Consider the following 14,273-nt stretch of genomic DNA (forward strand, 5'->3'; position numbering starts at 1 on the left):
TCCCCTCATCCAAGTCATTAATAAAAGTTACAAACAGTAGAGGCCCAAGGACAGAGCCCTGTGGAACACCACTCACCACTGACTTCCAGGCAGAATATTTTCCTTCTACTACCACTCGCTGCCTTCTGTTGGCCAGCCAATTCTGTATCCAGACAGCTAAGGTCCCCTGTATCCCATTCCTCCTGACCTTCTGAATGAGCCTACCATGGGGAACTTTATCAAATGCCTTACTGAAGTCCATATACACCATCTCCACAGCTTGACCCTCATCAACGTTTCTAGTCACATCCTCAAAGAACTCGATAAGGTTTGTGAGGCATGACCTGCCCCTCACAAAGCCGTGTTCACTGCATTTGATCAAGCCATGCTCCTCCAAATGGTCATAAATCCTATCCCTCAGAATCCTTTCTAACACCTTGCAGACGACAGACGTGAGACTTACTGGTCTGTAATTGCCGGGGATTTCCCTATTTCCTTTCTTGAAGAGAGAAATTACATTTGCCTCTCTCCAGTCCTCAGGTACGACTCCAGTGAAGAGCGAGGATGCAAAGATCCTCGCAAGTGGCGAAGCAATTGCATTTTTCGCTTCCCAAAGCAGCCGAGGACAAATCTGGTCCGGGCCTGGCGACTTGTCAATCTTAATGTTTGACAAAATTTTCAGCACATTAGCTTCCTCTATCTCTATCCATTCCAGCATGCACACCTGCTCTTCAAAGGTTTCATTCACTACAAAGTTCGTTTCTTTCATAAAGACAGAAGCAAAAAACTCATTTAGGGCTTCCCCTACCTCCTTAGACTCCACACACAAGTTCCCTATGCTATCCCTGATCGGCCCTACTCTTTCTTTGACCATTCTCTTATTCCTCATATAAGTGTAAAATGTCTTTGTGTTTTTCCTAATTCGTTCTGCCAAGCCTTTCTCGGGCCCCTCCTGGCTCTCCTCAGACCATTTTTGAGCTCCTTCCTTGCCTGCGTGTAATCCTCTCTAGCTGAACTTGACCCTAGCTTCCTCCACCTTATGTAAGCTGCCTTCTTCCTTTTCACAAGAAGCTCCACCGCTCTCGTCATCCAACGTTCCTTAATCTTACCCCTTCTTGCCTGTCTCAGAGGGACATATTTACTCATCACTTGCAACAACTGTTCCTTAAACAGTCTCTGGTTGTCAGGTGTCTTCACGTTTAAACCTGCTAACAGCGGAATGTTAATTTTTTTTTCATTATTCATTCATGGGTAACAGGGCGTCGCTGGCTAGGCAGCATTTATTGCCCATCCCTAATTGCCCAGAGGATAGTTAAGAGTCAACCACATTGCTGTGGGTCTCGAGTCTCATGTAGGCCACACCAGGTACGGATGGTAGTTTCCTTCCCTAAAGGACATTAGTGAACCAGATGGGTTTTTCTGACAATTGACGATAGACTCATGGTCTTCATTAGATCGTTAATTCCAAATATTTATTGGATTCATATCCCACCATCTGCCATGGCAGGATTCAAACCCAAGTCCCCAGAACATTATCTTGGTCTCTGGATTAACAGTCTAGTGATAATACCACTAGGCTATCGCCTCCCCTTAATCTCCCATTATCTACTTAATGAAACTATCGGAAACAATTTTAACTGCAGAAGAAGTAAATTTGTATACCAAATGAGGATTTCCATTCATAAGCCATTGATTGAAAAGCATGTTTTGACGGTGTGCTAGTCCTGCTGCACTGTATTGCAATAAATAAAAGTTGTTGAATTCTTAATGTATCAACCAAAGCAATTCAGAATCTTAACAGTTTGAAACCTTGAGCATTTTTTCAGGATTGCGATCATTATTGACCAGATGCTTGTGGCGAACTAAACATTATGGCCAGCAAGATAGGCCAGAAGCAGTGTCATCAGTAGAAAGTGGATTGTCTTTCAGCTTCCAAGTAGCAATTCTATTTAAAAGTTGCACATTAGAAGTATCATTATAAACTCTTCATTTGCTGGGATGGGTACACCTCCAAAAATACTTGAGAAGTTCAACACTATCCAGGACATTACATCCATTAGTTTTAACCACTCACCACTACTTAACCCTTTGGCTCAGGGTAGCTGGAGTCTGTGCTACATGCAGCCTAAATTGTAATAACTCATCAATATTTCTCTGGCAAGGCCTGCCACACCTTAATTGTCTAGAAGGATAAGGGAAACAGATACATGGGAACACCATCACTTCCACAATCCTGGCCAAGACATACATCATCCTAACTTGAACATATTAATAAATTGTCAATCCATCATCCTGGATTAAAATCCTTGGTCTGCATGTCAACATGTTAGGAACAGTTTCACCATGGACTGGAGAGGTTCAAGAACAGAAGGTCCATCAAGGACAACTGAAAGTGAATTCCATGGCTTTGAATGGGCAGGTCAGATTTTTAAAAAAGTAGCAGATTAAAAACATTTTTGCAGCTGAACATCAGAATTGAGCTCCAGATCTGTATTAACACAAGTAGAACCATGACAAATTTTATTTAAACAAAATTATGCGGTACCTTCAATATTATTCAAATAGGATAATTTTGAGTGAGCTATATTTCTGTTTCAATTTTTCAAATGTGTTTTCCTAAAGGAAAAAAGATATTTCTAACATTTGATACACTTTTTAGGGAATATGGACATATGCTGTGTATGCAAAGCACGTTGTCACACTTTATTTCTCTCAGATAAGGTATGTTGTGAGTGTGTACCATTTTACTGCTGTTTGGTTTTCTAGTTCATGAATCCTCTCTCCCACTATTACCTTGGACTTGGGTAGTTTAGAAGTGAGTTATAAATATCATTTGAAGTTTGAAATTTATATGTGTATGACTATATGATGACAGTATTTTAGACTAATTCTATTAACCAAACAAATTGAAGTTGATCTTTACATATATAATAATAGATTGTTGTATATCAATTTTTATCTTTTTTTGTTACATTAAAAAGCCAAATTTTAGGCAGCAGACTTGCATAAAAACACTAAATTGATAGGTGAATGTGTTTCAGTAACTTAGGAGTGCGGTAACAATACTGATGTAAATTACTACAGTTGTTATTTTTTTCAGCGTACTCCAGAAGGGCGATGAATACAGTAAATAAAGGACTGTTCAAAGAAACAATACATTTTTTGTTCTTTGTTGATTATAATTAAGGAAAATATAAGTATATAAGGAGGCAAAAGTGAGTGATAGCCCCAAAGAGTGAAATAAATTCAGAATCCAGCGAAAGAGAAAATAAAAACAAAAGGAGAGAAAACAAACTATGGAGGTTAAAGACCATAAGACAGAGCAGCAGAAATTAGGTAATTTAGCCCATTGAGTCTGCTCCACCATTCAATCATGGCTGATAAGTTTCTCAACCCTTTTCTCCTGCTTTTTCCCCTGATACCCTTGATCCCCTTGACAATCAAGAGCCTATCTATCACGATCTTAAATATACTTAATGACCTGACCTCAACAGCCTTCTGTGGCAGTGAATTCCATCGATTCACCACTCTCTGGTTGAAGAAGTTTCTCCTTAGCTCCATTCTGAAAGGTCTTCCCTGTACTCTGAGGCTGTGCCCTCGGGCCCTAGTCTCCTACTAATGGGAACATCTTCCTAACATTTACTCTGTCCAAGCCATTCAGTATTCTGTAAGTTTCAATTAGATTCCCCCCTCATCCTTCTAAGCTCTATCAAGTATAGACAGAGAGTCCTGAAATGTTCCCCATATGTTCAGCTTTTCATTCCTGGGACCATTCTAGTGAACTTCCTCTGAACCCACTCCAGGGCTAGTACATTTTCCTGAGATATGGGGCTCAAAACAGTGCACAATTCTCCAAAAATGGCCTGATCGGAGCCTTAAAGAGCCTCAGTAGTACATCCCTGCTTTTACCGTCAAGTCCTCTCAAAGGAAGTGCCAAAGTTACATACTAGCAAAGAAAATCAAAACTGACATGTGAGCTTCTTTAAATATATGAAGCAGAAGAAAGAGATCAAAGTGACCTCTTAGAAAATCAATCTTGGGAGATAGTCACAAGGAACAAGGAAATGGCAGAGAAAGTCAGACCAGAAGAACATGATATAGGAACTGAATTAGGCCATTCAGCCCATTGAATATGCTTGGCTATTTGATCATTGCTGATACGTTTCTCAACTTCAGTCTTCTGCCTTATTCCCATAACTCTTGATCCCCTTAGGCATCAAGAGCCTATGCACATCTGTCTTAAATACACTTGGTGACTTGGCGTACAGCCTTCTGCAGTAATGTGTTCCCCAGATTAATTACTGTCTGGCTGAAGAAATATCTCTTACGCAGCTGAACCTATGCTACCACTATTTAATTTAAAACCCTATCCACAAACCTGGTTATACAGTTCTTCAGAACTCTGATCCCACCATGATTCACATAGAGCCTAGCTGCCCCCAGTACTGGTGCCAGTGTCCCATGGATTCAAATCTGTTTTTCCCTCTTTGGTTACTCACAGAAAGTTAGCACACAGATCCAGCAGGTAATTAGAAAGGCGAACAGAAAGTTGGCCCTTATTTCAAGGGTGTAGAAATATGAGAGTGGGAAAGTCTTCCAGCAACTGTGCAAGGTGCTGGTGAGACAATATCTGGGGTACTGTGAACAATTTTGATCTCCTTATTTCAGGAAATATAATATTTAGTTAGAGGCAACTCAGAGAATGTTCACTAATATGATCTCTGGTATTGAGGGGTAATTTTATAAGCAAAGGTTGAACAGGTTGGGACTCTAGTCACTGGAGTTTAGAGGGACAAGAAGCATCTTAGTGAAACACATAGGATTCTTAAGGGATAATGGGAACTACACTTGCCCCCACACTTCCTCCCTCACCCCCGTCCCAGGCCCCAAGAAGATTTTCCACATCAAGCAGATGTTCACCTGCACATCTGCCCATACAGTATACTGCATCTGCTGTACCCGTTGTGGCCTCGTCTACATCGGGGAAACCAAGTGGAGGATTGGGAACCACTTTGCAGACCACCTACGCTCGCTCCGCAATAAACAACTGCACCTCCCAGTCGCAAGCCACTTCAAATCCCCCTCCCATTCCTCAGACGACATGTCCAGCCTGGGCCTCCTGCAGTGCCACAACGATGCCACCCGAAGGTTGCAGGAACAACAACTCACATTCTGCTTGGGAACCCTGCAGCCCAATGGTATCAATGTGGATTTCACAAGCTTTAAAATCTCCTTTTCCCCCCACTGCATCCCAAAACCAGCCCAGCTCATCCCAGCCTCCCTAACCTGTTCTTCCTCTCACCTATCCCCTCCTCCCACCTCAAGCCGCACCTCCATTTCCTACCTACTAACCTCATCCTCCCCCCTTGACCTGTCCATCCTCCCCAGACTGACCTATCCCCTCCCTACGTCCCCATTTACACTCACCTCTACAGGCCCCATCCCCGCCCCTTTACCTGTCTGTCTCCAGTCCACCTATGTTCTCCTCTATCCATCTTTAATCCGCCTCCCTCCCACCCTATTTATTTCAGAACCCTCTCCCCCGTCCCCTTTTCTGATGAAGGGTGTAGGCCCGAAACATCGGCTTTTGTGCTCCTAAGCTGCTGCTTGTCCTGCTGTGTTCATCCAGCTCCATACTTCGTTATCTCGGATTCTTAAGGGACTTGAGGTAAATGCTGAGAGAATGATTCCTCACAAGGGAGAGTCTAGGACCAGAGGCATGGTCTCAGGATGCAGGGAGACCAATTTAAGACTGAGATGAGGAGGAATTTCAACTGTCAGAGAGTTGAGAGTCTTTGGATCTCATTGCTGCAGAATTGTAGGGGCAGTGCCTTTATCTATATTTCAGGCTAATTCGATTCTTGATCAGTAGTGATATCAAGAGTTGTGCGGAAAGGGCAGGAAAATGAATGTGAAGAATGTTAGCTCAGCCATGATGATACTGAATTGCAGAGCACATTTGAGGAACCAAGCAACCTATTCCTGTTCCCGTTTTACATGGTTGTATGGTCTAAATAATTAGGACTTTTTTTATCTGGGAACATAGCCTTTAAAGAAATTTAGTGGATTAAGAATGAAAAGCTCATTGCCTGAAGCTTTTTGGCGTATTCTCAAAAGGTAAAGTTTCTCAAACAATTTATAAGTCAAACGAATTAAAGGATTTAATTCCTGCATTGCAAGAAAATATCACACCTTTCTATTTCCATCACACCTATCAATCAAGCCTAGCTGCCACATGTAAAGTACACTTCGTACTTAATTCAAAGGCCTGCCAGATCTCAATTTGTTCTGAAGCCTCTTTCCTAACCCTTGTTTTTTGGTCCTGGGCTGAACTTCAATGTTGGTTTGCAGTCTTGGCCCCTTGTACGCCAGAGGCTGGCTTGTGGCATCAGTGGATCCCTCCCCTAATTATGACTTGAAACGTGACTTCTGGTGGACCTGTTCCCCAAATTACACGTCAACATAAACCTGGCATCAACATAAATCTAGCATAAGTCTCCCCCAGTGTGAAGTGCAGCAAAGAAGAGATAGAAGTAGAGGAGAAAAACAGCCTTAATAACTTAATGTAATGAGGTCTTCCCAGACCCTCCATAGGATGACAATAAGATGAAATATGACATAGCGATGCTTATAAGGGAGAATCAGTTCTGAAGAAGTGTCACTAGACTCAAAACGTTAACTCTGTTTTATCTTCACCACCTGCTACCAGACTTGCTGAGTTTGTCCATAATTTCCATTTTTGTTTGTACCATTCATGACTCCTCGGATATTGAAATAGCCCTGGACCAAATGCATCAGATCTAGACAACATCCAGATTTAGATGAAAAGTGTTGAGGGATATACTTGCCATACAGAGAGACATAGATAAGCTGCAGAGCTGGGCTGAGAGGTGGAAAATGGAGTTTAATGCGGACAAGTGTGAGGTGATGCACTTTGGTAGGAGTAACCGGAAGGCAAAGTACAGGGCTAATGGTAAGATTCTTGGTAGTGTAGATGAGCAGAGAGATCTCGGTGTCCATGTACACAGATCCTTGAAAGTTGCCACCCAGGTTGACAGGGCTGTTAAGAAGGCATACAGTGTTTTAGCTTTTAATAATAGAGGGATTGAGTTCCGGAAAAATGAGGCTATGCTGCAGCTGTACGAAACTCTGGTGCGGCCGCACTTGGAGTATTGCGTACAGTTCTGGTCACCGCTTTATAAGAAGGATGTGGAAGCTTTGGAAAGGGTGCAGAGGAGATTTACTAGAATGTTGCCTGGTATGGAGGGAAGGTCTTATGAGGAAAGGCTGAGGAACTTGAGGCTGTTTTCATTAGAGAGAGGAAGCTGACTTAATTGAGACATATAGAATAATCAGAGGGTTAGATTGGGTGGATAGTGAGAGCCTTTTTCCTAGGATGGTGATGGCGAGCACGAGGGGACGTATCTTTAAATTGAGGGGTGAAAGATATAGGACAGATGTCAGAGGTAGTTTCTTTACTCAAGAGTAGAACATAGAACATAGAACAGTACAGCACAGAACAGGCCCTTCAGCCCACAATGTTGTGCCGACCATTGATCCTCATGTATGCACCCTCAAATTTCTGTGACCATATACATGTCCAGCAGTCTCTTAAATGACCCCAATGACCTTGCTTCCACAACTGCTGCTGGCAACGCATTCCATGCTCTCACAACTCTCTGCGTAAAGAACCTGCCTCTGACATCCCCTCTATACTTTCCACCAACCAGCTTAAAACTATGACCCCTCGTGCTAGCCATTTCTGCCCTGGGAAATAGTCTCTGGCTATCAACTCTATCTATGCCTCTCATTATCTTGTATACCTCAATTAGGTCCCCTCTCCTCCTCCTTTTCTCCAATGAAAAGAGACCGAGCTCAGTCAACCTCTCTTCATAAGATAAGCCCTCCAGTCCAGGCAGCATCCTGGTAAACCTCCTCTGAACCCTCTCCAAAGCATCCACATCTTTCCTATAATAGGGCGCCCAGAACTGGACGCAGTATTCCAAGTGCGGTCTAACCAAAGTTTTATAGAGCTGCAACAAGATCTCACGACTCTTAAACTCAATCCCCCTGTTAATGAAAGCCAAAACACCATATGCTTTCTTAACAACCCTGTCCACTTGGGTGGCCATTTTAAGGGATCTATGTATCTGCACACCAAGATCCCTCTGTTCCTCCACGCTGCCAAGAATCCTATCCTTAATCCTGTACTCAGCTTTCAAATTCGACCTTCCAAAATGCATCACCTCGCATTTATCCAGGTTGAACTCCATCTGCCACCTCTCAGCCCATCTCTGCATCCTGTCAATGTCCCGCTGCAGCCTACAACAGCCCTCTACACTGTCAACGACACCTCCGACCTTTGTGTCGTCTGCAAACTTGCTGACCCATCCTTCAATTCCCTCATCCAAGTCATTAATTAAAATTACGAACAGTAGAGGCCCAAGGACAGAGCCCTGTGGAACTCCACTCAGCACTGACTTCCAGGCAGAATATTTTCCTTCTACTACCACTCGCTGTCTTCTGTTGGCCAGCCAATTCTGTATCCAAGCAGCTAAGTTCCCCTGTATCCCATTCCTCCTGACCTTCTGAATGAGCCTACCATGGGGAACCTTATCAAATGCCTTACTGAAGTCCATATACACCACATCCACAGCTCGACCCTCATCAACTTTTCTAGTCACATCCTCAAAAAACTCGATAAGGTTTGTAAGGCATGACCTACCCCTCACAAAGCCGTGTTGACTGTATTTGATCAAGCCATGCTCTTCCAGATGGTCATAAATCTTATCCCTCAGAATCCTTTCTAACACCTTGCAGACGACAGACGTGAGACTTACCGGTCTATAATTGCCGGGGATTTCCCTATTTCCTTTCTTGAAGAGAGGAATTACATTTGCCTCTCTCCAGTCCTCAGGTACGACTCCAGTGGAGAGCGAGGATGCAGAGATCTTCGCAAGTGGCGAAGCAATTGCATTTCTCGCTTCCCAAAGCAGCCGAGGACAAATCTGATCCGGGCCTGGCGACTTGTCAATCTTAATGTTTGACAAAATTTTCAGCACATTAGCTTCCTCTATCTCTATCCATTCCAGCATGCACACCTGCTCTTCAAAGGTTTCATTCACTACAAAGTTGGTTTCTTTCGTAAAGACAGAAGCAAAAAACTCATTTAGGGCTTCCCCTACCTCCTCAGGCTCCACACACAAGTTCCCTATGCTATCCCTGATCGGCCCTACTCTTTCTTTGACCATTCTCTTATTCCTCACGTAAGTGTAAAATGCCTTTGTGTTTCCCGGATTCCTTCTGCCAAGCCTTTCTCGTGCCCCCTCCTGGCTCTCCTCAGACCATTTTTGAGCTCCTTCCTTGCCTGCATGTAATCCTCTCTAGCTGAACTTGACCCTAGCTTCCTCCACCTTATGTAAGCTACCTTCTTCCTTTTCACTAGAAGCTCCACCGCTCTCGTCATCCAAGGTTCCTTAATCTTACCCCTTCTTGCCTGTCTCAGAGGGACATATTTACTCATCACTCCCAACAACTGTTCCTTAAACCGTCTCCACATGTCTATAGTTCCCTTACCATGGAACAACTGCTCCCAGTCCATGCTTCCTAACTCATGTCTAATCGCATCATAGTTTCCTCTTCCCCAATTAAATATCCTCCCATTCTGCCTAATCCTCTCCTTCTCCATAGCTATGTAGAATGTGAGGCAGTTATGGTCACTATCACCAAAATGCTCTCCCACCACAAGATCTGATACCTGCCCCGGCTCGTTTCCGAGCACCAAGTCTAGAATGGCCTCTCCCCTCGTCGGCCTGTCAACGTACTGCGTTAGGAAACCCTCCTGAACACACCTTACAAAAACAGCTCCATTCAAATCTTCTGCTCGAAGGAGGTTCCAATCAATATTAGGAATGTTAAAGTCACCCATTACAACAACCCTACTGCGTGCACACTTTTCCAAAATCTGTCGACCTGTGCTTTCTTCAATCTCCCTGCTGCTATTGGGGGGCCTGTAGTTAACCCCTAACGAGGTGACTACTCCCTTGCTGTTCCTAATTTCCACCCAAGTAGTAAGGGAATGGAATACTTTGCCTGCAACGGTAGTAGATTCTCCAACTTTAAGTACATTTAAGTTGTCATTGGACAAGCATATGGACGTACATGGAATAGTGTAGGTTAGATGGGCTTCAGGTTGGTATGACAGGTTGGCACAACATCGAAGGCCGAAGGGCCTGTACTGTGCTGTAATGTTCTATGTTCTATATGTATGCTAGGCAATGACTTTTTTCAACAAGAGAGAATGTAAACCTATCCTTTTGAGGTTTTCTGGCATTTATGTTCCTGAATATCCCCACCATCAACATCCTCGAGGAGCTATAATTGACAGAAACTGCACTGAATTAGCTATATTAAAACCATGGTTACATAGCAGGAGAGAGGCTGGGGATTTTGCAGCGACGAACTTGCCTTCTTATCTCCCAACACCTGTCTATCATCTACAAGGTCAAATGCAACCATGTGAAAACTGTACACTTGTCTGAATGCAGGCAACTCCAAAAACTCTCAAGTTCAAGACCATCTAGGACAAAGCATGATTGGCATCCCATCCACCACCTTCAATATTCACTCCTTTCACCATCGACACGTGGTTACTGCAATGTGTACTATTGACAGGATGCAATGCAAAGTAACTTAAAAAGCCTCATATAGCAGCAAATCAAAACAACTAACATTGACAACAGATTTTTATAGATGCATTTAAATGGATGCTCCATAGAAAGTATCCTATTTGGATGCATCATACCTTGATGTGGCAAGTGGTCTGTCCAAGAGTGCAAGAAACTAGAGTTGTGAACAGAGCCAAGTCTATCATAAAAACCAGCCTTCCATTCACTCCATCTACACTTTCCACTGCCTCACGGAAGCATCCAATATAACCAAATATTACATCCTCCCACACCAGTTATACTCTCCTCCATCCTCTTCCATTGGACAGAAGATAGAAAGTTTGAAAACATGTACCAACAGATTCAAGAACAGCTTCCTCCCCACTGTTATCAGACTTAAGAATGGATTTCTCATACATCAATGTTGATCTTGCCCTGAACCTTCTCTGTAGCTGTAAGATTACATTCTCCATTCTGTTCTATTACGCTGATGTATTCGTGTAAGGTATGATTTGCCTGGTTAACATGGAAAACAATACATTTCACTATATGTCAGTACATTTAACAATAATAAATCAATCACATCTCCATCTCCAAGTCACATACTATCATATTTTGGAACTATATTGCTTGTCCTCTCCGTCCTTGAACTCCCTCCGTAACTGCACAATGGTGTCCCTACATACCAGTTAAGTAGGCAGCTCACCACTGTTTTCTCCAGGCAATTAGGAATAGGCAATAAATACTGCTATACCATCAACAATGACATCCTGTGAATGTATTTTTTAAAAATGCTGAGACTAAAGATGAATTTAGATCCACATTGAAAATTTCAAAGCCGAGATTTTGAGACTGTAGAGGATGGGGACTGGAACTTGATACAGAATAGGATATGGATACCAGTGTTTTGGATAAGCCAAAGTTCAGAGTGGTTGGAGATTAGGAGAGGTTTGTAATAATTTAATCGCGAATGAATATTTCAGTAGCAAATGGAATGAAGTTATTTTGGTATTGCACGAACTTGTGTCTAATGAAGACATTTTCTCAGTACTCAAGTACTTCTTTGTAGGAGTCAACAAAATGTGGAGCTCGAGGGACACAGCCGGTCAGTCAGCATCTGAGGAGCAGGAAAGTGGACATTTTGGGTTGGGACCCTTCATTAGGGCTGGGAAAGGGGAAGGCAGCTCAGAAATAGAGGGAGGGAGTGGAGCTGGGGAAAAGTAGGTCGGATAGTGATAGGTGGATGCAGGCAGGGAGTTGTCGATATTGGTCAATGGGAAGAGTGGGACGGATAGATGAGAAGGGAAATGGACAGGATGTGTCAAATTTAAGAGGCGAGGATGAGAGGGAGATCTGGACATGGGATGAGGCTGGGGGTGGGGAGATTTTGAAGCTGGTGAACTCTGAGCTGAGGCCATTACGCTATAAGCTCCTGGGACTGAATATAAGATTTTGTTCCTCCAGTTTATTTGTGGCCTCGTAACAGTGGAGGAGGCCCGGTTTGGATATGTTGCCAGGGGATTGAGAAGGGGAGTTGACATGGTGGGGAACTGGAAGATGGTGTTGAATGAAGTGTACAGAATGCAGATGCTCCACAAATTGGTCACTGGGTCTGCACTTTGGCCTCCTCCATATGGGAGAGACATACTGGGAGCAATGGATGCAATAGACCAGGTTAGAAGATATTTAGCTGAATCTCTGTCGAATTTGGAATAATTGTTTGGGACCTTGGATGGAGGAAAGAGGGGAGGTGTAGGGGCAGGTGTAGCACTTTCTGTCGTTGCAAGGAAAGGTGCCAGGTATGGTGGTAGTGTTGGGTGTGTGTGGAGTGGACAAGGGTGCTGCGGTGTGAGCAGCACCTACAGGAAGCAGATAGGGATGGGGAAGGGAATAATGTTTTGGTGGTAGGATCTGATTGCAGGTGGCGAAAGGCAGAGGCTAGTGCGTTGGATTTGGAGATTGGCAGGGTAGTGTTGTTTCCTGGAGTGGGGTTTGAGGGCAGAAGTGCAGGAAATGCAGAAGGTGTGGTTGAGGGTATTATGGATCATGAGGGAGGGGAAATTACGGTTCTTGAAGTAGGACGATATCTGGGATGTCCAGGAGTGGAACGCTTCATTCTGGGAGCAAGTGCAGCAGAGGCAGAAGAATAGGGAGAATGAGATTGCATTTTTGCAAGAGGGTAGATGAGAGGAGGTGTAGTTGAGGTAACTGTGGGAGTCAGTGGGCTTGAAATGGATGCCCGTCCTAAGTTGGCTACTGGAGATGGAGGTGGAGAGGTCCAGGAAGGGGAGGGAGGTGTCAGACATGGTCCAGGTGAATTTGAGGTCTGGGTGAAAGATGTTGGTGAAGTGGATGAACTGTTTGAGCTCCTCATTTGAGCATGAGGCAGCACAGATACAGTTATCAATGTAGCGGAGGAAGATGTGAGGGATGGTGCCAGTGTGACTACGGGAGATGGACTGTTCCACGTATCTTGCAAAGAGGCAGGCATGTCTCAGACCCACGTGGGTGCACGTAGCCACCCGTTTAGTTTGTAGAAAATGGGATGAGTTAAAGGAAAATTTGTTGAGGGCGAAGACAAGTTCTGCCAACCAAATGAAAAGTATCAGTGGATGGGGGCTGGTTGGGCCCACAGGAGAGAAAGGAATAGAGGGCTTTTAGGCTGCCCTCGTAAGGGAGACAGGCGTAGAGAGACCGAATGTCCATGGTGAAGAGGAAGGGTTTGGGTCCGGGGAATTGAAAGATTTGGAGAACGTGGAGGGCATGGGTAGCCGTCATGAAAGGGCCTGACTAGAAATGTCGACTTTCCTGCTCCTCAGATGCTGTCTGACCTGCTGTGCTCCTCTAGCTCCTCATTTTATCAACACTGACTTCTAGCATCTGCAGTTCTCCACATCTTTGAAGGAGTTGCTTAGAGTGTGTAATTTTTAGCAAGTAATACACTTGCAATTTTTTTTTGTGTAGATGGATCCAGATCTCAAGGCACTTTTTACACAACCAGAGAAGGTTTGTGAAAGATATTTAAAAGAATTTGTACAGGTAATGAATTTCTAAAATGATGATGTAAGTATGGAATTTTGTTGCATTTTAATTCATATAAATGACCAATCATTGTTATGATTCTAATTGTACTATCTTAGATTATGGATTTCCAGGAGAAACACAGAAGACATTTATGTGCAAATGAGGTAGAAGAGGTAACTGTTATTCTTTGTTGAGTTCTTTCTAATTGTTACTGCCAATAATTATAATATGCAGTGGAAAACTAGTGTTGGTTACATCTAAATAATAATGATGATCATAGAGCATTTCTGTGTGGACTAATGCAATTTCTAACAACACTAGAACAAATAACAGACAGTATTCTGTGGAGGAAAAACTGGTAAAAGCCCATTTTTATCTGTTCTTGGGAAGATCCAAAACATCTTTTTCCATTTCAGCACCTGACTGGCAATCAGTGGGGATCAAGGACCTTAATAGCAGAAGTCCTGCTTGCTGTATTGGTCAGTAGATCCAGTTTTTTAAAATTTTGTGTTCCTGAGATATGGTTTTTGCTGGCATATGCCAGCATCCCTAATTACCTTTGAGAAGGAGATGGCGAACTGTCTTCTTGAACGAATGAAGCCC

General features: G+C 43.5%; 1 protein-coding gene across 1 annotated transcript in view; it reads left to right on the forward strand.

The window, feature by feature from the left end:
- The window catches only part of LOC125456273 (probable E3 SUMO-protein ligase RNF212), a 150,959-nt gene that overhangs the window by 18,344 nt on the left and 118,342 nt on the right, over positions 1–14,273 (forward strand). The window contains exons 2-3 of the mRNA XM_059651554.1: positions 13,611–13,685; positions 13,787–13,843. Coding sequence (XP_059507537.1) covers positions 13,611–13,685; positions 13,787–13,843 — 132 coding nt within the window. The remainder of the gene's footprint in view (positions 1–13,610; positions 13,686–13,786; positions 13,844–14,273) is intronic.

Source organism: Stegostoma tigrinum, chromosome 1 (genome assembly GCF_030684315.1).
Source record: "Stegostoma tigrinum isolate sSteTig4 chromosome 1, sSteTig4.hap1, whole genome shotgun sequence".
NCBI classification, from domain to species: Eukaryota; Metazoa; Chordata; class Chondrichthyes; order Orectolobiformes; family Stegostomatidae; genus Stegostoma; species Stegostoma tigrinum.